This window comes from Strix uralensis, chromosome 10 (assembly GCF_047716275.1).
Source record: "Strix uralensis isolate ZFMK-TIS-50842 chromosome 10, bStrUra1, whole genome shotgun sequence".
NCBI classification, from domain to species: domain Eukaryota; kingdom Metazoa; phylum Chordata; class Aves; order Strigiformes; family Strigidae; genus Strix; species Strix uralensis.
Genome location: NC_133981.1, coordinates 25,046,320 through 25,070,234, shown reverse-complemented (window position 1 = coordinate 25,070,234; position 23,915 = coordinate 25,046,320). Strand labels below are relative to the sequence as shown.

At 41.9% G+C, this 23,915-nt stretch overlaps 1 protein-coding gene across 5 annotated transcripts in view; it reads left to right on the top strand.

The window, feature by feature from the left end:
• The window catches only part of BICD2 (BICD cargo adaptor 2), a 96,545-nt gene that overhangs the window by 49,373 nt on the left and 23,257 nt on the right, over positions 1-23,915 (top strand). For all 5 annotated transcript variants that reach the window (XM_074879862.1, XM_074879861.1, XM_074879860.1 and 2 more), the window contains exons 2-3: positions 913-1,125; positions 23,192-23,344. In XM_074879862.1, coding sequence (XP_074735963.1) covers positions 913-1,125; positions 23,192-23,344 — 366 coding nt within the window. The remainder of the gene's footprint in view (positions 1-912; positions 1,126-23,191; positions 23,345-23,915) is intronic.

Genomic DNA, 23,915 nt, shown 5'->3' with positions numbered 1-23,915 from the left:
TAAACAGAGACGTGCTATGCTGAAGAGGTTAGATCCCTGACCTGCCTCAAAGTCCGTTTGCTGGCGTGCTGCTAGAGGTGCTGTCTCCGAGAGCAGGCAGCAGAGCTGGTGGGGTGAGCATCCACTGACCTACTTCAGCCAGAATAACCCACGTTAACTTAACCTGGTTATGGAGTAGCCCTGCTAACCTCACTTGCTTATGGCTGCAGTGGGTTAGCAGGTTTGAGGGGGGAGTAATTTCCAGCAATGAGCAGCTGAGGGTGGCGATATGTTTCTTTGTCATAGCTGCATCAGGAAGGATAAGTGTCCTCCCAGCTAAGAAATGGAACGGGCTGCTCATACTAAATCTGTTTTCAGTGATGCAGTTTTTGCAGAAGTGAGTCTGACCCAACTAGAGAGAATATATTTAGGGTCGACATAGTGCTGAGAAGGGTCGACATAGCGCTGAGAGATATGGTGTAGATGGGAACTGGCAGTGTTAGGTTAATGATTGGACTAGATGATCTTCAAGGTCCTTTCCAACCTAGATGATTCTGTGATTCTGTGTAATATGCACCTGCGGAGGTGTCCAGTCATCTTGCAGTAGTCTTGTTGAAAACCCAAGTCTTGTTTTAACAGCAGACTCAAGTCAATAAATACATTGTTGTTCCCTCCCATAAGGCTCTATGAGGCTCTGCATAAGTATCCTATGCAACACAAAACACAAGTGTGTTACTTTTAAGAGCCCTGTGTTGGCCACTTAATAGCGTTTAAAGGTCTGATCCCAGAGGAGGGGGGCTGTAGGAATGGGTTACGTTGTCTTGCATCAAAGAAATCTGAGGGTAAATATTTTCAACGATTTAAAATGGCAGTTACTTACTTACACAGAATTCTGGATTTACTAATAAAAGATTTGTTTTCTGACTGTCCTAGGCCTTTGGGCAGGCCCATACCAACCACAAGAAGGTAGCAGCAGATGGAGAGAGCAGAGAGGAGACCTTGATTCAGGAATCGGCTACCAAGGAAGAGTACTACATGAAAAAGGTGATGGAGTTGCAGACAGAACTGAAGCAGCTCAGAAATGTCCTTGCCAACACTCAGTCTGAAAATGAGCGCCTTAATTCTGTTGCACAGGAACTGAAAGAGGTGAGTGAAGGTGTGCAGTGCACACCACAGCTTGTATTGTGGTTGTGTTTTCTTGTGCTGTGTATCAAAATAAGGAATATTCTGGAGCTGATTGGTATCTGCTAATACCGGCAGCTGCTAAGATGGGTTGTCTCTCTGAGACCCCAGTGTTACATCCAGCTGAAGCTGTAATTCAGTAGATCAGTAAATCCAGCTTTCTGGTTCCATCTGCTGAACCAGCCTGTTGTGCCCGCAATGGTTCTGACCCAATACAAATTCACTGTGACTTGTTCAAATACCTACTAGCTCTGCAGTAACCACTGTGTTGTGTCGCAGGTGGTTTGACAGACACGTGGCTGCGTGTTCGGGCCAGCTGGTGCTATGGGTACTGCACATCAGTTCCCTCAGTCCAAGAACTGCTGCCTTAAAAACCAGAGGAATCTGTCTAGTCCAAGCACAGAGATGCTTTGGGTGGACTTTTTCTGCCTCACTCCCAATTCAGATTTTCTTGCTGTGAAGTATTTGGGGCATAGTTTCTCCTTTTATAACTTTTCCCACCCGAACTTCTAAGGATGTGGGAGCATAACAAAACACTGAATTGCACAAAAGAAATAATACTAAAGTTTATAGTCTTGTGTTTTCTCTCATGAAAGTGATGACTTTTACTATTTCATAGGTTGCATAACTTACTACCTCAAAGTACTGTTGACTTTTTATTGTTTTAGTATTGAAACTGCCTGTTTCTGAGGGGAAATAATTGCTGAGAAATTGAGTTTAAAATTTTAATTACTTACAAAATGTGTAGCTCAGCAGGAGTCTCTGTGGTACTGATGCAGAAAGGATTGTTTTGAGAGCTCAAACCTTTGTTTAAATTTAGACTGGGTAAAAGTTAGAGACAGTAAACCACAGATGGATTTGGTAGACAATCAGCAATTATCACTCATGAGCTTTCTTGCACCTTCCTTTGAAGTGTTGGGTACTAGTCTCTTCTAGCTCTGAGATAATTGACTGGCCTCCCCTGCCAGGAGGGAAGGTTATCTAAGAGCCCACTTCTTAATCTCAGCATACTCTGTGTGACCACAGCTGAAAATCAGAAGAGTCTCATTTAATTTCTTTAGGACATAGTAACAAATATGTGTATAATATTTGGTGACAAAATTAATGAGGAAATGTAGGTTACTTCTGTGGAGATGTAGGCGTTCAATAGTACCTCACTTTGAGGTATGAGAGAGAAGGAGATTTGTGGGGCAAACTGTCACAGGTCAAGCAGGCCAGTCAAGTTCTCCTTTAATTTTATGGCCCTGGCTGTGGGATAACAGAGCTGGAATCAAGCCATGTGTGCTTAGGTAAGGAACCAGTCCTTGCAAGCACGCACACAACTCTTGTCTTTATTTCCTAACTTTTAAGAACACCTTAAAAGCTCCCCACCCTAGCAGCGGCATTGTGTCCATAAGGATTCCAGACCCACTCAAAAGTGTGCTCAGCTCCAGATTTCAATCCAGCTCTCTGTATCGCTGCAGCTGAAGGTGATGTTTTCCTTCTGGATACTGCCATGTTTCAGCCACTTTTGTCTGGAGCTGCATTTTGCTTTATACAGCCCTCGGATGAGCTGTCAGTTTGCAAGGTTTTTGGGTGGTTTTTCTCTTGTGCTTTGTCCTTCCACCTCATCCATGCACCCTTTTACACAAACATGCTTGTGTGAGATGGACCCCAGTGAGACCTGAAGAGTGCGGGAAGAAGGTAAGTGGATGATGTCAGGTTTCTTGTGAAGATCGTATTTTTTTTTTTTTAAAAAGACTTTTTTTTTTTAAGCTATCTTCTGCTGAACATGGGAAGATGCATTTTGTTACTTGACTAGAAATAAAGGCTGATGATGATTAACTGGATGTGACTAATTTTAAACTTTGAATGGAAACTGAACTCTGTCAAAAAAAATAAAAATCAAAACCTAATATGATAAATAACTGGAACCTTGAAGTTAGGGGTTTCTCTGCCTGTTACTTTGTGTCATCTCACTGAGTACATTCTTCTTTCCTTGCCCTTTTTTTAGCCTAGCTGTTTCTTCTGTTGCTGGTGAATTGTGGGGTGAAGAGGTGAGGAGGAGAACAAGAAATGGCATGAAAGCTTTAGTGTTAAAATGAAATCATCTGGGCCAATTGACCATGTGTGGTTTGGGACTCTTTTCCTCTGATGATGCCTATTTATGTATTGCATTTTGGTTTGAATATTGGTAGGGAATAGTGAGGCAAGGTGTGTGAACAGAGCTATCAGTCTTCTCCTGGCCCATAAAAAAGCTGAGTCAACATGACCATCTTGAGGGACTGGCTTTTCTCTCATATGGTGTGTCAGAAAGTGGCAGAAGTTCAAATAGTTGCTATTTCACCATTGCTGTCCAGGTAAATGGAAACAGGAGGATATGCACATCCTGTGATGATTTATAGGTCTAATAGCAAATTTAATTTTAAAGCATTGTGTGAGAGAAATCAAGGAGAACGTGTTGTGATGGTTGTAAGCTAGTGAGCAAAATGAGCAGTGTGGTTTTCCCCAGTCTCTGTTGCCATGCTTGGCTTTAGCCTGTCTCATGGTAAACGTTGATATTAGTCCAAGGAGACTCTGTGCTGTGAAGAATGCTGCTGTAGTCTGAAAATGTTGGGGATGAAGGTGGAATATGATCTACTGTTTTATACCACAGAGACATAGTAGAAATTCCTTCCTTCATTTTTTTCTGACTGCTGATGAAAGAAAAACTATTGTGGCTCTTCATCCTGTTGTAGAGAATGTTTATAGGCAGATGTAGTCTTTATAGCGTGTATTTTGGAAGTCCTGTGTTACTACTGCCTATCGAGAGAACTGACTTGCAAGATGTCTGGGGGAACAGGAAACTTTACTTGCATTGCAGCGGTTCTGGATTTGATCCAAATAAGAGGAGGGATGTCAAAAATGCTTGGCTGTATATCCTCTAGCCAGGCAGAGGGCTGCTCCTGTCAAAACTAAAAGGAAGTTTAAAAGCAAAAAAACCCAAAAACCTCAGGAAATCAACTGAGGATGAATCTCTGCTTTATTTTTAAGGGAGTCTTGCTTGTCAGGGCTGGCTGCAAAAGTTTTTATCTGCTGTTTTGTAGCTATCTGATAGGATACAGAGTTTTGCTGTTGCTGGGGCTTTTTTGAAAAAATCTGTTCAGTCTTTAGTAGTGGCACAAGGAGGATGGCCAAGTGCATCAGGTAGCAGCTCCTCTTGAGCTGGCAGTAGTGGTGGTGGTGGGTTGAAACCAGATGTTGACTCGCATTGGTTGGAAGAGCATTCAAGACTGCATGTTTAAGATGTCATCATTCCTTTTGTATGTTCTCAGGACACTTGCACAGAAGTAATTAGTTGGTTTTGGAAGGAGAAAAGTGACATTTGGTACACCTGGCACTGCTGTAGCAGACGTGAGTGGTTCTGATGCTTTCTGTTGAATTATCTAACTTTGGCCTGTTGAGACAGGCTGGCAGGGTGGTTACCAATTATGAGTTTTACTGCTGTCATTAGCTAGCTCAGCAGCTCCTGTGTCCTGGAAGAGTCACTGAAAGGAATAATTGCTCCTGAGTAATTGCTAATCGCTATTCCTTTTTAATCTTTTTTTTCATCTCTCCTGTGTTTTAGTGGTACCAAAACAGATTTCATAGGGTCATTTGACTGTGAAGTCATGAGGTAGCTGTGCCCAGTATAGAGAGGCTGACAAATGAATGAGCGATTCTTTCCCAGGAAATAAAAAGGTGTTGTGATTATGTAAACTAAAAAAGGAAATATATTGGGTGTGCTTTTATTCATTAAGAGAAATAGCTGACATGACATGGTATGATATAATATGTACTAAATAGCATGTTTTAAAAACCCCACAACTTACCAGCAACATATGAGTAATTTTATTCCTCCAAGGCTATAAAATGAAAGCTGTTTTTCTGAGGTCTGTTCTGAAGAAACTTTCTTGTTCTGCATTATTGTCTAATAGGCTTTATCAAGAAAGCGTGTGTCAATCTGAAGGATAATGAATACCATGTGTACCTGGCCCTGCTATGGACAGGGGACTCTCTCCCTCTTTTTTTTCTCTTGATAATGCTGGGATTTTAAGATCTGTGTTGAACACAGATACACAATTGTTTATCCTGGGGTTTCTTTATTTCTTTTTAACCCTAGAGAAAAGGGACACTCAGCACGTAGACCTCTATAAAGATCTGTCAGCTTTATCCATCCTATTCTCTTGCCTCATGTTAGAGGAATTGGTCCCAAGTTTATTTTTCCAGAGTCTTGAGTGACTCTAACAACCCTCGTGCTCTAGTCAAATCCTGTAAATAATTTCTTTAACTAAGTTTATAGCTTATGAAGCTCATCCATACTCTCAGAGTAAACCTAAAAAACTAACCAACCAGCCCTGACATCTTTATTCTGCAGTGAAGACCTAGAACTTGGTCTCTTGTTGTGGGGAGCCAAATGCTTCACTGAAGGACAGACAGACAATAGCCAGCACTCTGATTAGAACAGTTTCAAGTGGAAGCTGATCTTCCATCACTGAAAACATGAGATGCACTGTATTAGATCAGGCCACTTCAACCATGACTGTCTTACACATAGTGCAGTAATGGAATTGCTTGCAGTGATCTCTCCATGTCCTTCAACACAGCAATACTGCAGGTGCTTGTATCAGCTTTGTGGGCCTTGAAGTTAAAATAGGTGAACAGAGGTGGAAGAGACATTGCTGGGAAGCCCAGGACAGAGTCTGTTCACAATATTTGACTGTTTTAATTGCTAGCAAGTGTTTATTTTTTGGAGCCAGTGTTTTCACCATGGCAGGCCATTAAGTTGTTTGTTAGATGTGACCCTGTCTGCTCAGAGCCATCGTGGCTGACAATTCTTCTATAAATACACAGTGATCTGATCGTTGAAGTTCTCCAGGTTTCCTTGATATTGTCAGTGAAAGAAGACTATTCCTAAAGTTATGATCACACTTCTCTTTCCCACTAGGATTTATAGCTAAGGTGCTGAATAGTCCTTTGTGTTGGTTTCTGCTTCTCCATCTTGAACACACTGGTAACCCATACAGGAAAATGCACAACAGATCTCCCCTGCAGCCAAGGAAGGAAAGCCTCCGTGTTCTCATTCCCTAAAAGCTCTATCAGGAGCCATGCTTAAAGAAGGCGTAAGTTTTATTATAACAGAGAATAAGTGGAAACAACATTTTATTGTGCTCTAAATTACAGACTGTGCGCTACTGGTAAGTGGCCAAAAAATGTGTTCAAGTAGTTAATTACAGTGTATTCTAGATTTGAAGTCCTACAGTTCATGTAGCCTGAACTGTATTTCTGCATCAAATCAAGAGGGCTTGCTCTTTCTTCCCTTTTTAAATAATGGAGGAAGAGGGGAAACATTTTTGGTGCAATTAAATCATATGAAATTCTCAATATTGGTGCTGTAATATTTCTGGATATATTGCAAAAGTCAAAGAAACTTGAGTTAATGTTAATCATATAGCAAAAATGTGCTTGTAGAACGTTTATCTTCCGTACACACTTGCGTGGTGTAGGGTAAACTGCCTTTCCCATTCTGAATAGTGTCTAATCTGTAATGCCTGTATAGGTGAACAGCTTAGAGAAGGGGAAGTGCTGAAAGATTTATTGCCTTTCATGACAAGAATCTTGGAGAAGAAAGAAATTAAAAATTACTTCATGTCTAGAGGAGTTCTTTCCAATCAGAAAGGACAGTAGCAGAGGAGGATTTGCAGCTTTTGGAAGCAGAAGTGTGAAGAATGGAAAAAGATGTCAGAGATATGAATGGCATTAAAATGGTGTCATTTTAATAGAAAGCAGAGAAAAGGCACATTTTTCATGGAGAATATGACTTGGAGCAAGGGGAAGGAAGATGCCTTTAGTGGTAATATTTGGATTAAATGGAGTGCAGGAGGCTGAAAAGCTCTGAAAGTTGATAGTAGAATTGGTTGCTTTGGAACAACGGAGCTTGAAGTTTTGGCAGTGTAAGAGTTTTGGTTGCACTGAAAAAAGGTGTGAATAAAGGCTTTTCTAGAAACTTTGCATCTAGGGGGTACAGAGAGTTGGAGACTCCATGGGAGGCAGAACGAGTTGAGAGAGAAACTAATCATGGTCACCAAAGAAACAGGAGGAGGGTTGTTGATCTAGAGAGAGATGAGAAGAAAATGGAGGGTTGGGGTTGAATGTTGACAAAGAGCGAGGAGAGAGCTCCTTTTGTTGAACGAGCTAAACCAAAAACGTCTCTTAATTACAGAATATTGTGAGCTTTGCTAGAAAGCAGGGCTTTGTGGGTGGCTTTATGCTCCAGCATTGTATACCAAATGAAGCTGCCTGGGTGCTGGTAGAACTACCAGTGCAATCCAGAGGTAGCCAGCGTGGGAGAGGTGTACACGAAGGCAGGTGGACCAGTTATACAGTCAAGTTGCTGGACCAAAAAACCTAACAAGCAAGCAGAATTGTGTAAGAGCGCTGAGCACTTTGCATAAACTTTTATAAAAGCAGATTGCAGACTGGTGAGTCATGGAGAAAAGGATATTTTGTTTTTATTTTTTTTTTTAAAAACAAGGTAAAAAGCACAGCATTTTCCCTGCTCTCAGCCTGATGAGTTGCAAAGTGTGACCTTCTGAGGGTCGCTCTGCTCGGTCATGGTGTGATTGTCCAGTCTGCAGGAATGGCTGCAGGGTTGGTATCGCACATCACTTCTGCCATTCCCGTGTGTTGTACAGGAAGGGCTGCAGGAGGTAGGTACATTTGCACATTGTCTTTTTCGCCTTGAAAGCTCGTAGAAATTGATGTGTTTATCAGCACTGAATTTGGGAATAAGGCAGCAGTGTAACACGGCTTTTGGTGTAATGCTCTGGGGATAAAGATGGGGTTCTCCCCCATTTCTCTTTGTTCAGGGATCCCCTGGCAACCCTTAACTTCTAATGGAAAAGCCTCTGAGCACAAAGGCTCTCGCAGAGCTGATTACCTGTGGATTTTTAGGTCCCTTCTGGGCCCAGGTGTAATGCTTAAATAATACCCCACAGCAGTGTGTAGAAGATATTCCTTGATTTGTTGCTATTTTTTTGAACTCTGCATACAGAAGTATATTTAAATAATGCTAAAATACACTGAAAGAGTTATGTCTGAAGTGAGCAGTGTGGCTGGAAATCAGCTGCTAAACGTGCTCCAAATGCAAAAGTTGACTGTTCATGGATTGGTAAAGCTCCATTTCTAAAAGCAAAGCAGCGAGGAGCCTGTTTTGTGAGGGCACTGAGCCCATCACATTTAGTGGGCAGGACTGGATTTCTTGTCCTCTAATGTGTTCAAAGAATTAGAAGGGTCACAGTGTGAATAGTTTTGTTTTATTAAAAAAAAAAAAAAACAAAAACAAAAAAAAAAACAAAAAAAACCCCAAAAAAACCCAAACACCAAACCAACCCCAAAACTGTCTTGTCCAGTGCAAGGAAGTTAAAAGGTGATGATAACAGTATGATAGCGACGTGCTGCTGGGTGCTGGCTCAGCACATTGCAGATGGCTGCAGATGGCAGCTGTTTTCTTCCCACCTTTTTATTTTCATTGAAGTTGATTTTTATACTGACAGCTTCCTTTTTTTTTTTTTTTTCTTTGTTGAGAAGGATGAGAGCTGAGTACAAAAAGGAAGTACTGCATGTCATTCGTATCCATTTGAAACATAATAAAAATCCGTTCCAAAGAAGATGAATTGTCGTGGAAATTCAGTTGATGTGCTTTGCACGTATTCAAGGAGGCATCTGCTCGTGATTTCTCTATTGTTGTGCACTGATATATTCAGAGGAAAGATGTTAACAACAGTGTTTTTCTTTCTGTAATGGCTGCTGCCTAGAAACTCAGTGTCCAGAAACAAATTAACACTGAAAATGGGGACGTCGAAAGTCACCATTTGAACACTATTTTCAGATTTTAAAGAAATATTAAAATAAATTCTTGGTTTTCTGACATTATAAAACTCCAAATATGATTCTCAAAGCTTCAATATAGCGGTTAAGATTCCATGATACTCTGTTTTTGGGAATTAACCTGGTATCATGCTTGCTTGGGGATCTTTTCATTGTTCTGTGACAATTAAATTGCTGGGTGCTTATCAGCGCTGCAGCACTAGCAGGATGAGTCTTTCTCTTTAGGCACGGCTCCTGGCGAACTCCATTACCTTTACCCTGCCGAGGGTTTCTGACTAGCATGAGCAGTGGAGGGAGAAAGTCTCTTGTATGCAGCTGTAGTCTTAACAGATGTAAAATCACTCTGGAAACGCTCTAATCAGTGAAACGGTGGCTCAAAATTACTTTGCAAGCTGTTAACTGAAGAGGTTTGGGGGGGGGGGGGGGGGGGGTGTGCACCCCGCTGAGTGAAGCTCCCGTTCTGTTGGTAGGGTGGTTTTTAGGGTGTGGAAGCAGGGAGATGGCTTTGTTTCGCCTGTGCTTGGCACTGCTTTCATTGAAGTAGGTGATCCTTGGCAATCTATCTAAGCGAGATTTCTTTGGGGCAGACTGACATTTTTTCGAAAATAGGAAAGAGTGTGTACCACAGTATGCCTCAAAGCAGTACTGTAATACACTCGGGAAAAAAATTCCTTTGTTTCACCTAGTAGTTCTGTGCTGATAGACTGACTCAAAACTGCACCCTGAGATTTATTTTCAAGTCACATACGGTAGGTTTTATGAACGTAGCTTGTGACACAACATCGCTTGGGCAGCAGCACAAAGAGCCAGCTAGGGGATGTTCCTGTACTATCAGAAATAACATTGCTGTGCTGTTGCCACCCTTGTGACTGTATCAAAATCCATTCTTTTTCTTTTTTTTTTTTTTACCCTGTGTTGTTTTGGTTTTCAAGTTTAGTTTTGATGTACTTTTACTGATACTACTCTTTATACTTTTTTTTTAGGTGAAGTAAGTTTGGGGTGGTAATGTATTGAATCTCCCTCCCCAGCTCCCCATAAATGTCCACTGGATCATCTGCAGATGAAGGAGGCCGTCCAGATTTTTTTAATTGACATTGCTTAGTATTCTCTCCCTTTATTTCATTAGTGAGTGTAGCTAACTCCCTAACCCCTACTACTTTTTAGCATTTGATTGCCCAGAGGGAGGTGTCTGCTGCTCTAAAAGTTGAGCAGATGAGAGAAACCCAGGGTGGCCTCTGTGTGTCAGACTGGCACTGGTCCGAGCTGTTCGTGATATAGTCAGGACTGAAGAGGAAATACTGAACAGAATAACCCGGTATTAGGTAATCACGTGCAATGAAATCCAAGCTGCTTCTGCAAATAGCTTAGGTTTGGAAGCCAGGGAGGAGGTATCCTTTGTTGTTCTTCTCGGAGTTCTTCTCCAGGAGATTGAAAAGATGACTGGTTTCAACAAGATAAATAACTGGTTTGGATTTCCTTTTTGAGAATTTATAAGGAAGTTCATGGTGTCACAGTTGTGTGGCCAATGTGAAAATAGTCAGCAGCTCTAGAAGTGATATTTATTGGGACAGCTTATGACTAAGTAGCAATATAAATGGTTGTGTCAGCACAGGTACTGACAACTGCTTCCAAGAATTGGATGCCACCACTTCTACTGCATGGTATTTTGTCCTAAAATGCAGAATCTAAAATGGAAACTTGTCCTTCTGTGTCTTAATGATGGCAGTGTATGTTCTGTGGTTATTCTAACCAAGCTGTTTGATCTTCACAATGTCTCAGGCATTCGAGTTCAGAGGAACTTGGACAGAAGCTCTTGTGAAAGGAAAAACTAACATGGGGTCAATGACCATAGCTTTTTTCATGACAAAGGGACTCTCTTGTTTTGCTGCTGCCAGTTTTGCCTATGTGTAGATTTTTATACAGTATAACTTTAGTGTGAGTTCTCTATCAAAATAGCTGTTCGAAAAATAATCCTTTTTTTATAGCAGGAGGGAGGTGTGTTACTCTTATATGGCCAAAGATTGATATTTTTTTTTTTTTTTTTTTTCCCCTCCTTGCTTTAAGGAAGTATAGGTCTTTTAACAGGCACAGAGGGTGCACTTTGAGTGCAAGCGGACAAAACAGTGTCCTGCTAATTACTGGTACACATCTACAGTGTACCCTGTTCTGCACACAGGACTTGGCTGCTCCCTCCAAAGCGTGTCCTGCAAAGAAGAGGCTGCTATGGTGTGTCTGGCCTTTCAAAGTGTTTGTAGCTGTAAGATAACAGTTGACAAAGGAAATTTCTGGAAATAGCATTTAGTCATTGTTTGACAAAGATCCAATTGCTGTGTCCCCACATCTGTTTATTTCTGTAGAATACAAGCTAGATGTAACACACTGTCTGAAGTACAACTGTGAAAAAAGAAAGAGATTTCATAATTTAATCATAAAATATATGAAGTAATTGTATTAAGTCATCAGAAGGTTATTAAAGTCTGTCCTGCTAAGTGGTAAACAAGAATGCTGAAAGAAAGTCTGAGTTGCTTGGGTCTTTCTCTTGTAACCTACAGTCCGTTGGAAAACGGGAATGCAGGCTGTGATATGGCAGCAGCTAGGGTTATGCCTGTACTGACCTCCTTGTACTCTATCCTTGCTTTCTATCCCTCTTCACTTGATCCTTTTCTCTCACCAGAGGTTCTGCCTCTGGTTTAATGCAAGTTATACACAGCAGCTTCATTAAAAAAATGTTGCCCTAGAGACACTTGCAATTTGTGCAGTCCGTGTGCAGGTTGGTGTGTTGTGTGTGAAACGTTACTTGAAAATGTTGCTGCTGGAATAGAAAACAACAACTTTCTATCGGGAATGCTGAGTGATCCTGGTTTGGCAGCATGAATCGTGCTAGAGCCTGACTATGCTGGTGTTAGGAGCTCTTCTGCAGCCCAACAGATGAAGACCCTGGCTGAAGTTGGCTGTTTGTGTGAGAGAAGACTGGTAGGACTATGCCATTAGCAGATCATACTCAGGAATAAGAGTCAAGAAGATGGTTTTAATCCAGAATCACAGTATAGAGCTTACTGCATTGATCGGTTGTGTGGTTTCTAACAGCTCATGAGTGCTTGAGTGTTTCTGACTGCCCCAGGCAGCAGAGGGAAGGTTGCTGCTTCCAAATGCATGGGTGGACCTGGCAGACACTCCGTGGAGTTGAAAGGGCTGGGCGTCACTTCATGGCTTGTACCGTGTACCTGCCGTCCTTCCGAGCTGCCAGGCATCTTCACCTCTGCTGTACTCCAGAAGGAATGCTATGCCTTTAAAGGAAAAATCTCTTTATTTTTTTAAAAAAAAATTTAAATCCAGCCTCTGTAAGGCTTCCATATGATATTGTTTAATACTACAGCATTTTCCTTTATTCCATAGCTTGCATCAGCAATAGCACGGCCAGCAGGGACAGGGAAGGGATCTTTCCCCTGTGCTCGGCACTGGTGAGGCCACCCCTCGATTACTCTGTTCAGTTTTGGGCCCCTCACTCCAAAAAGGCCATTGAATGACTTGAGCGTGTCCAGAGAAGGGCAACGGAGCTGGTGCAGGGTCTGGAGCACAGGTCTTATGAGGAGCAGCTGAGGGAACTGGGGGGGGTTTAGTCTGGAGAAGAGGAGGCTGAGGGGAGACCTCATGGCCCTCTGCAACTACCTGAAAGGAGGGTGCAGAGAGGGGGGATGAGTCTCTTGAGCCAAGGAACAAGCGCCAGGCCAAGAGGGAATGGCCTCAAGCTGCGCCAGGGCAGGGTCAGACTGGCTCTTAGGAAGGATTTCTTTGCAGAAGGGGTTGTTGGGCGTTGGAATGGGCTGCCCAGGGCAGGGGGGGAGTCCTCATCCCTGGAGGTGTTCAAGAGTCGGGTCGACATAGCGCTGAGGGATCTGGTGTAGTTAGGAACGATCATTGTTAGGTTAATGGTTGGACTGGATGATCTTCAAGGTCTTTTCCCACCTAGACGATTCTGTGATCTTGTGTTAGTATTTTCTATAGAGAAGTACCGCTTCCATAATCTAAATGTAAGCAAAATCTTTCATATGCCTCTGCTATTTATAAAGTGGTATCATTAATTTAGATAGATAACTCCTTTGGGATTTAGTTCATTAAAATTGTTTGAAGTAGTGATGGAGCTCTAAGCCAGTGGTTTTGAGATGATTGTATCTCGGTAGGATTGGGTACTGTCAACTAAGCACTTTCCACGTCCAGGAAGTGTGGCACCTTGTGAAAATAGGCCACTGATGCTGGGAGTATAAACTTAGCCAAAGCTTTCATCTCATGCTTTACATATAAATTAGTTATGGCCAAATTAAGTCAGTAGGAGACCTCTAATCTTTGATAGCTGTACTAACTTTGACTTTTTGTCAATATTATTTTAATTGTAAATTCTTTTACGTCTGACAGATATGTGGTATCTAGTGCTGAAGTCCCATAAACTTGCTTCTGGCCTGCTGCTGCAGTATGCTAGTGTTAAATCTGCCTAAGAAAGACTGTCACTGCTGGAAACAGTTAATGGAAACTTTAAAATATGCCTTTAATATTAGAGTAAGAACTATGAGTAAGAAAATAAATGAGCCTCCAACAGACCTTGTAACAGAGGAGGGCAAGCTTTAATTAACAAGAGAAACTTGTACTTATGGTTATTGAAAATAGGTGGTTTGTGGACATTTCTGAATGGAACTTAACATGGATTTGCAAAGGGACATCACAGCAGAGTAAAACTGCAGTTTTGGACTGCAGGCACAAAGCACAGCACACAGCATAGAGTACTTCTCTAATATCATTCAAGTGGGAGTTCTTTGGTCAATAATTATCACAGATTAACAGAAGGATGTTAAAATCAAAACCCAGAAGTAACAACAAAGAAAAGCTTGACCAAGGAGAAAAGCATCTAGAACCTATCAGTGTGCTAGAAAAAGTGGTTTATGGAAATACTGAAACGTTAGAGTTGTTTTAGCTTGGTTAGGGACAAGCGAGACTGTTCAGGACGTTGACTGCCATGATGACAAGGAAGGGTCTGATGGCATTAGAAGGGATTCCCTGCTGCTTCCCCACCAGGGTCGCTGCTTCTGTCCCAAGGCTGTTCTGTACCTGGGAGCATCAGCAGCAACTGCTCTGCAAGACTTTCCCAGCTGGGCAGGGGCTGGGGCGTGGGGCGTGTGGGTGCAGCAGGCTCCCCCGCTGCCCAGCGGCCCCTTTGGCACCCCCTCAGGGCTAGGGTTCGGTCAACTCACTGGGAGAATCACAACATTGAGGTCCAGCAGACAGCAAATTGGCATCTCACCAAAAAAGTCCCTATTCTGATGAGGTCTGTTGTGGATATATTGTGAGTCACATTCCAGCAGCATGGTTGCTTTTTAGAGGAGGAGTGTCTTCCTGAAACCAGAGATGGAGGCCAATTTCTAGAAAGGGAAATTTTGTCTGTTCCTGAGTTTGCTACCAAATTATTGCAGTGTTTGACTCTTCTAAGACACCTGGTATATTAGAACAGTCTAGATCATATGCTTCACTTGGGAAGTGAAACCCTGAGAGTTTTTAAGGATCTGATATCAATTTCAGCAGATTACTGTTTCAAAGTTTACTTTGTGATCTCTTGTTCTGTAACTCCTTAGACCACCACAGCTTCTCCAGGCAGAGCAATATCTCACTTGTAGGTTTTATTGCTGTTTTCTGTTAAAGATTGCAGATATAGGGGATGACTGATTTTGATTATTAGCTTTTAATAAGGAGTCTCAAGCTGAAATATAAAAAACTGATGGCACAATATACTTTTCTTTTAATTAAATGTGACTTAGAGCTACTAATTTAAATACATCTTTGGTACTACTTATTCCCGTAAGTGTGGGCTGTAGACAAAACCGCAAAAGAGGCAGCAAAGGCTCTTTATGACTCTTATGTAGGTCTATTTGGTTTACTGTTCATTTTGTTTTCCTGAAAGCATGCTTCATCTTTCCAGTCCCTTGCTAGTTTGCATCTATAGGTAGAATTACTGCAGTTGGATCTTGAGTCCACATACTCCCAAGGTATATCCAAGCTTAGCTATCCCCCAGTGAACGACATCCCTGTGCCCTTCGAAACCTGGGAGAATGACAGTCAAGGCACTGAATGCAGAGGGATGTTGTCTCAGTTACTGAGATCTTTTTTTTCTTTCTCCTTTCAGCTTGAGGGAGGTTTGTTGAAACAACCTCGAACTTGTTTCATTAACATCTGAAAATACAAGCACAGCACACAGAAAAGCCTTCAAAACCTGCTAGTTGAGGCTGCAGGCAGACAGGTTTGCTGGGTGCAGTGGTGAGCGGAGCGGCTGTTGAGCATCATCCATCTCTGTGGGTGGTTGCTTGGGGACACTTGGGGTCCCAGTGACCCTTCTTAGAGCTAGCTCCACCAGACCTTCTGGAGGTAAAAGATGACAGCTACCTAAAAGTTTATTGGCCGGCCTTGGAAGGGTTAAATGTTTTCTTTGTGGCAGTGAAGGACATGGAAAGCTGCCAAGCATTTAGATTTGAGATTTGGAAAGCAGCTGAAGTTTAACTGCTCTTAGCAAGCAATTCAGTGCAGGAAGGAGGAGTCGGTAATAATGTTACACAGTGCCATTCATAACACTGTTGTTAGTTTGGGTCAGCGTTTTCCATGCCGACTCCCACGGAGTTGGAGTTGAGTTGCAGAGCTCAGTTGGAGCTGAGGTGCAGAGCCGGGGCCCACCCAGCACCCTGGTGCTGCAGGAGGACAAGCCAGGTTTCTGGAGAAGAGAGGTGCCTGGGAATGCACAGGGCAAACAGAGTCCCCTCTTGTGCTCCTGGAGCTCTAAGATGGCTCAGTTTTATAGGTAATGAGATGACTGTTTGGAAGCAAGATCATTAACAGTAACTGACTTATTCCAGTTTTAAAATGGGTTATTTTGGATTGATTTAAAAAGTTGACCTCTGATCTCACAGACTTATCAGTGCCTTCGGCTGTTGATCACAGGGCTCATTCCAATGTTCCCAGCTTCTACTACACCACTGACCTGTTTGTTTCTGTGAAGACATCACACCGCTGCTGCTGCCTGTGTGGGCTTGCACCAGTGCCAGACACCAGTGTTTAGTGCCCAGTGGATTACCGGGCAAAGACCATTTGGGTGGGCAGCTAAAGCCTGTGGGCCGGGGCGAGGCTGTAAGCCTTGCCTGGGTTGTAAGCTTGCAGGAGGAGAGCATCACTAGAGCAGGGCTGGATCCTTGTACAAGGAACTTGAAGAGAGTAAGTGGCGTGTTGCCATATGTGCACAGGTGTTAAGCCTCCCTGTGACAAAGAAAGGGTTTGGAGGATGTGCTTTGGGTTTGACTCTGGATTGGCTCAAATGTTTGAACAGATAGTTAGCAAGCAACATGTTAAGTAATAGGGCATATGTATTGTGGCAAGACTTAATGCTGATTAAGTAGTTATAAGAGATTTAAATGGCTCCAGGATATGCTGTAGTAACTGAGTCTCAGCTCAGGTCTCTCTAATACTGTGCAGAAAAGAAATCCATGACAGTGCATTTCTTTGCTCTCCAGTGTTGCAATAAACCCATCCTTAATGTCACAGCTTCACAAAGCTTTTTATTTAATGGTTTGCAAAAAAAAAAAAATCAATAAATCTTGAACTGAGTATATAAGTAGGGTGGTGCCCCTGTATTAATCACAGCTAAAGAAAATCCTGAGGCACATGTATCCATAGTAAGATGCTTTGTCATGGGGTAGGTGTTTGGATAATGGACAGGTAAAAAAAACAAAACAAAAAAAACCCAACCACAAAAACTACAAAAAAACCCCAGCCACAAACCAGGCAATTGTGCAGATTTGTTACCAAAGTTTTAGTGTAGCTGCGTGGCTTCCATTAACAGTTCAGAGCTATTGGGGCAGTATGTATAAATTATGATAAATAGCTAGTATGCTCTTTTCCCCACTTTCTGCAAGAGAATAAATGTGCTGTGAGTTGCACATATTCCACCTCTTCTTCCCTGCCGTCTCTGATTTTGTTCCCTGCAGGGTATTTGTCACGGAGTTCAACCTGACTGTGCTTGGGAACACTGGGCATGTCTTGTGAATTAGACTTCTTCAGCTCTTGTCTCCTAGTCCAAAAAATAGAAAGTAAGACTGCAATTTCTGCTGGGAAAGAGAAATCAGGTCATATTTGCTCAGTGACTCCAAATGGATAAAATGGGCGTATACCGGGCCCAGGTGTAGGGAAACCTTGAAAGGGGTGAGGTGAGGACCTTTTAGTAAGTTCCTTTAGCATTAGCTGCAGAACCACCCAAGGTGCTAGCACAGGTGTTCCTGGTGCTGTGTTTGGGAGGCTTGGATGGTGCTGCTGAGCTGTGCTAGGAGGACAGAGCTGCCTGCAGTGGTGTCCGAGCACAGTTTGGATTTCCCCAAGAGCACTGGGGTCAAGTGCTGCACTGGTGGGCTTGGAGCTTCTTGCCTGATTTTGACTGCAGTTGCCACTGCTGGGATTTTGGTGGATTTTTTGTTTTGTTTTGTTTTTTTCCCTCTGTTCCCAGAGCGAAATGGTATTTCAGAGAGGTACCTGGGAAGGGTAGACTTTGACTGGGATATGAGTCATCTGTCTCCTAGGGGTTTTTGGCTCAGTAATTTTTTTCTGTATGAAATACAATTAAAGCTTGACTTTGTTTTTAAAAACACACAAACAAAACACTGTTCCTTCTGCTTCTATGTGACCACAGTGCTCCGCCTTCTTCTTTCCTTCCCTACTTGTATCTTCCTGTCTGCAGTCACACCAAGGCTTAGAAAGTCAAGCAGCTTTTCAGCAGATAGATCATGTTACGGAATGACTTGCTAAAGAGTGGAGAAGAGTTCAAACTACAGTTCAGTAATATCTACTTTATTCTTCTCCAGTGGGCTTGTGTGAACAAGACACCAAAACCACTGCTATAAATTCTGGAAAAGACAGTCTGACTGGTGTAGACTTTCTGTACTGGTTGTGTGGTCTATCTTCTGCAGTATTTCTTTTGAATATGTTTGTTTTGTAAAACACTGCTGAGAGGAAGCTAATTTTTCTGTCACTTATATGAACTGTTTTCTTAGTAGTTTTCCGTGCAGTGTTTGGGGAAGAGGACACAGGTGCTGGATACAATTATAAAAAACAAAGATTTGTATCCAGAGGATGGTCTGTTTCTGTTGTGTAGGGCTAGAGAGAGACGGCTGTGGCTCATGAACTGAAGTACAAAATCTATGATAGTTACATTTGAGTAACTCGGTGACCATTGTATGTCAATGAGAATAGCTGAATGCTGAACAAATGTCATAACAAGTTTGGAGTGGTAGTTGTTAATACGTTTTTTCTATATATAGAAAACTGCTCTAGGTATACCTGTGCCTGGTTGTCAGTCTCCAGCAGACTTGTTTTCATTGCCTGACATTCACTGTGCGGGAGATGTGTGTGTAGTGTAATATAGCCTGAATTTTATACAGGGATTGCATGGGAAATAGAATTGATTCTTTTCTTAACTTGAGGCTGCCTGAGCCATGGTATCTACAGGTGTTCTATTTGTAAATCTTTCCTCATGCAAAGGAGCATCTCACACTATACCAGTACATGTGCACACATGATAACATAGGTGCAGCTGTGACTAGAGGCAGTTTCTCCTGTAAATGAGGAAGCAGAGCCAGGCCACTGTGGCATTTCTCCTTTGCATAAATAAATGTTTTTATACTATTTTATAGTTCTTCTAGTGTAAGAACAGCGTGGGCAAAATTTTAAAAACAAGAAGCTTTTGTAGTTCCTGCATCTGAGGAAGATGAGAGAGAGAAGGCCCTTGTCAGGGGGTGCAGCTGGCCATGTGTGGCTGCTGGTCTGCCTCTCCACCCCATTGCTAGGGACTGCAAGCAGCATTGTCACGCAGGTGATCTTTATTGCAGTGGTGAAAGTTCAGGTTTCCAAAGCTTTTGCTGATACATAGTAAACAATTGGATCTAATGGAACTTTTTTCCCCTCTCAAATATTAGTGCTTTGTTTAACATCTGTAATACAAAAAAAAAAAAAAAAAATTAAGAGCCTGTAGCTTGAGAACTAGGGGAAAATTATTTTTGGTTTCTTGTGCAATCTTAATTCAGCTCTGTTCTAGGAATATTTTATATCCCAGCCCTTGATTACAGTTGTGTGATACTTTGCCACAGGACCCCAGTCCTCACATGTGCAAAGGAAACACAATTAAAATCAGATGGGCAACTGTGAATTTCACAAGCAACTTGTAACTACTGGTCTCTGTAGCCTAAATAATGTAACTTGTCAGTTGTGTTAATGTCTAGTGATTGACCGGAAGTTTTCTTTTTGTGCATAGAAAAACGTTATAGTCCGTATTTTGAGTTCTTAATTTCACCACTGGTACCGAGGCTAGATGATGTAGCTTTGAGGTTGGCTTTTCTGGAGCGACAGCTGTGAGTATGAGGGCAGTGTTGAGAAAAACATTGGCTGAAGCACCTCATTCTAAAAAGTGCCGAAGCAGGCGCTAAGTTAAGTTAGGTGTCTGAGGATTAGTCTTCCCAATTTTCATGTTGATACTTAATAAAATGTCTAAGAGATGATGTTTTATTGATTATTTTGGTGGACTTGGTAGTTAACAGTTGGACTCTAAATCCTAAGAGTCTTTTCCAACCTAAATGAGTCTATGATTTTCTTCTCCTTCACAGCAACAGAATGTATATGAGTTGTCATCCTTTCTGACCACACTGTATTTCTTCCAAAGAGTCTACATACTTTTTTGTGACTCCTTCCCATGAAGAACACAAAAGGGAATGATCATATCTGGAAATATTTATTGCATGATGTACTAAATCTAATCCTAGAATTAGTAATAAATTTGGGCAAACTAAGTTTTGACTCTTGATGATGATAATGACATGTAAAACTAGGTGTGAGCACGTTTACTGCAGCAGGGAACTCAAACTGACCCGTGACCTCATGAGTTGGTGGAGTTCATGTTAACAGAAACTGTGCTAGTGGCACAACTTCGCTTGCAAGAGCAGCCTCTGGTTGGTGACCGGGAGGCTGAACTCTGGTCACGCAGTGCAGTGCCCAAAACAAAGGAGGGAATAAGCTACCTGAGATCTTTTTCTCAATTATTTTCGTTCATGGGATCAAATTATATGTAACTTTAGATGCTGGGCTGTACTAGAAAAGTAGGTGCTAAGGAGCAGGCTTTTGGCAGTGATGAGGAACAGTAGTTGTGTTTTTGACATGCAGGCAAGTGTGAATTCAAACTGGTCCTGAGGAAATCCCTGCTATTCCTAGCACCAGTGCTGCTCAGAGGGGCCCCTTGCCAAACTCTTCTGAGGCAAAGCTGAGAGGATGAAAACGCTGAAGACAAGCTCTGTAGCAGCAGGAGCAGGGTGGTCTGTGGCCTTTAGATCAGGCAAAACCACTTTCAGATCACAGTCTTTTCCTGGGCAGAATGGGTGGGAGGCTTCTGCACAGCAGGGGTATCTCTATGTTGAGAAGCTGAGGGGTTTTGTCAGGTAGATTAACACTCAGTGAGATTTTATGGCCATCAATTCTCCACACAGTGGTAATGATATTGTGAAGTGCTATATGATTAGCTCTGGGTGGAGGTGTGAATTCTCCCCTGTGCTCAAGGGTTGCTCAGAGAAGGAAGAAGCTGCTGAAGCAACAAGAGTCACAGAAAGATTCAAACTGATCAGTAGGTGAACTCACCTTTTGTATAGACTTGAACTGTAAAACACCACCTGTGAGAATGTGTGCAATGTCTGTCTTAAAATACATGAATACCACTTTCTGTACGGGTAATAGAAAAATCTGACAAAGAAGGATGCAGTAGCTTCTCTTTCCTGCAGAAAAATCCCACCATTTTGACAGTTATATGAGAGCATGACACATAATTTAACCTTGCAGCTTGCAAGCACGCACATTTATTTGACAAGAAAATGCTAAGAGCAAACTGAATGTACAGCTTACTAAACAGCCAATAAAATCTAGATTATATCTTCCTTCTCTAGTCAGGAAACAAGGGAGCTGTTTTTAAATCTGGCCTTCCTGGACACATTGAAATAGAATGATTTTTCTTGTGCTAGACAGAGCATGGCAATACTTTCACATTAAATAATGAGCTCTTACTGTTGCTCTGAATTAAACGGGCAGAATTGGACAGAAACCATTCTTTCCTCAGAAAAGACTGGCTCCAACGATTTTTCCAGGCATTGACCTCTGCAAAGATTAGATCATCCAGGGAGGAAGAGGACCAAAGCAACTGGAATGGTGGGGATAGAAGCTTGCCAGTAGATTTGTGGGAGGTCTTCCATTGCATTTCGCTTACTCGAGAATGGGGAAAATTACAGATAGGATCTCCTAATTTGTGTGAAACTCGGTTTGATGCAAGAGATTTTTGCAATTGTAACTTGAAACAGTTTGGATTATTTGGCTGGAGGCTCTCTGTCAAAGGCGAGAGGCCTTCATTGCAGTTATTAAGGAGCAGAAGTTAAGATGTGAATTCATGTCAGCCTGTAGCCTGTGCTACCTGTGGCACATCTTTCCCCATGGCCCTGGGTTTGTGCAGAGATGGAACCAGTGCTTGCTCAGGCATGGAAGAGGGAATGTAGCAGCTTTTCATTTGTATTGTTGTACTGTAGTGTCTGGTTTTAGTAATTAATGTTTATTTTAGCTTCTCAGTGTGCTGGGAAGTAGTGCTCTTCACTGCTAAAAATAAACTGACAAGTTTACATAGTCTAATCTTCACTAATCTTTACCTGGCATGTGAGGGAGCTATCATTTAAATGTCTTGGTCTTAACAGTTGCAGGTGATAATTTGTTTGTGTTCAGAAAATGCCAGATTCAAGTCTTGGCATATGCTCCTGCCACAAACTTCTCCTTTATCTCCTAGCTTTCCGTAGGTGCTGTTGATGCCTGCGTTGTATTACTTCTGTGTGTTCCTGCTGCACACTTACCAGAGGACTGAGCCCATATTCTATTCATTGCTGGCATTCTTGTTTCTAACCAGAAGTGGAGAACACTGAAGGGAATCTGAGTCTGTATACCAGAGGGTGAAGCTTTCTTGGCTAGGCTGCTGGATATATGAAAACAGAAATAAGACACCATAACCTAACTACCTGAATTGATAGGCTGCCTCTTTCATGAGCTCATGTTTGTTTTGTGCCAATTTAGAACTGTTTGGAAAATCATCGTGTCACTTCACAGGTACAGCTACTAAATATCTGGATGGTTTTATAGGCAACTATATTGCCTGTTTGCCTATCTCTGATGATATTTCTGTTAATGTTTTAGAACATATTTTTCACTTTCTTTTAATTAAGTATTTAAAGATGTGGCTTGAAGGAAAATGATATTGGAAAAAATAAGAGCTAAGTACAGTGAGCCGTTCACATAGCCGGATATGTGCTAGCTCAATTTACTGAAGTGTCTGTATATACTCACAAAAGATCTAAAGATCACACTACACCAACATATTGATTTTTACTTCTTATCTATCCTGAAACAATAATGGGGGGGGGGGGGGGGTGTTAAAGTTTTTCTTTAAGGTCTTGCATAAGTCTTGGGGCTGAGGGGAGGGAACATCTTATAAGTCAACCACAGTTGCTATTTCTTTCTACCTGGGATCCTGGATTTCATTTGAGCTTTAATTCAATGTCTCTCTCCAAAGGGGATTCATTATAACATACTCCAAATTATTGCACTAGGCATAAAGGGCATAAAGAAAAGGTCTGTTGAAAAGCAGCAACAAATACATGTCCAAATAAGAACATCTGGAGTCATCTGAATCTGCCTTTCTCTTGTGAAAAGGCCCTTCTTGTTTAAGTGTTAACAGATTCAGGCATTGACTTCTGATCTGGAAAACTTTTGGCTGTTGCTTACAGCCAGTGAGACCACATAGGTGTGAGTGCTGCTTTCCCTGCTTGCTCATTAACTTTTGAGTCAAGGGTGAGAATTTGTAAGAGAAGCAAGAAAACAAAATTAATTATTGTGCAAATAACTTGGTTTTCTGTAATTTTATTTCAGGGGGCAGGGAGGAAGAGTTTCTGTTTGAATAGAATCTAATTGATTATTGCACATAAGGAAAGATAAAATTTTGAAATTGAATTGTCGCTGACCAAATCAACATCATTTTGGGGTTGGTTTGTTTTTCCAGGTCAATCAGAATGTGGAGATCCAAAGAGCCCGTCTGCGAGATGATATTAAGGAATATAAATTCCGAGAAGCACGTTTGCTGCAAGACTACACTGAGCTTGAAGAAGAAAACATCTGTCTCCAGAAACAAGTGTCTGTCCTGAAGCAAAACCAGGCAAGTTTTTCAAAATATTGAACACTGCTTTGAGACATCAGTTAATTCCTGTGTTACCTCATGGTTCTGTCTCATTTGGTCATCCAACCACGCCTTTATGCTTGTACTGCTTTTGAGACTGTAACCTCTATCTTTTAGTTCCAAGAGCTGTCCCAAAATGTTTAAGTCCTTTATGACTCTGTCTATACAGAGACTTTATTGCTTCTACACCGATCTCCAAGTCCTTCCGTTGTCTTTTCTCTTTGATGGGCGTGAAGTCTCTACCAGTCTGCTTTGTTACTTGGTTTACTCTTTGTGCTACACTGGTTTTTCAGTGTCTCTTTGCAATGCTCTCCATCCATCCCATTCTACAGTATCTGTAACTGGGTGTATTTTTGAACATATGTTTTTATTGCTACGTAGTGCTCACATTTACTCTCCAGTTCTGTACTCCTCCTCTCCTCTAGCTACTTTCATTAAACATGGACTACTGTGACAGCTGCTCTATACTGTCAGACCTGTGTGACTGCTCATCTGAAAAGTCACTTTTAATTGCATAGTTCCAGTTATTTTCAGAATTTTAGCTGCATTT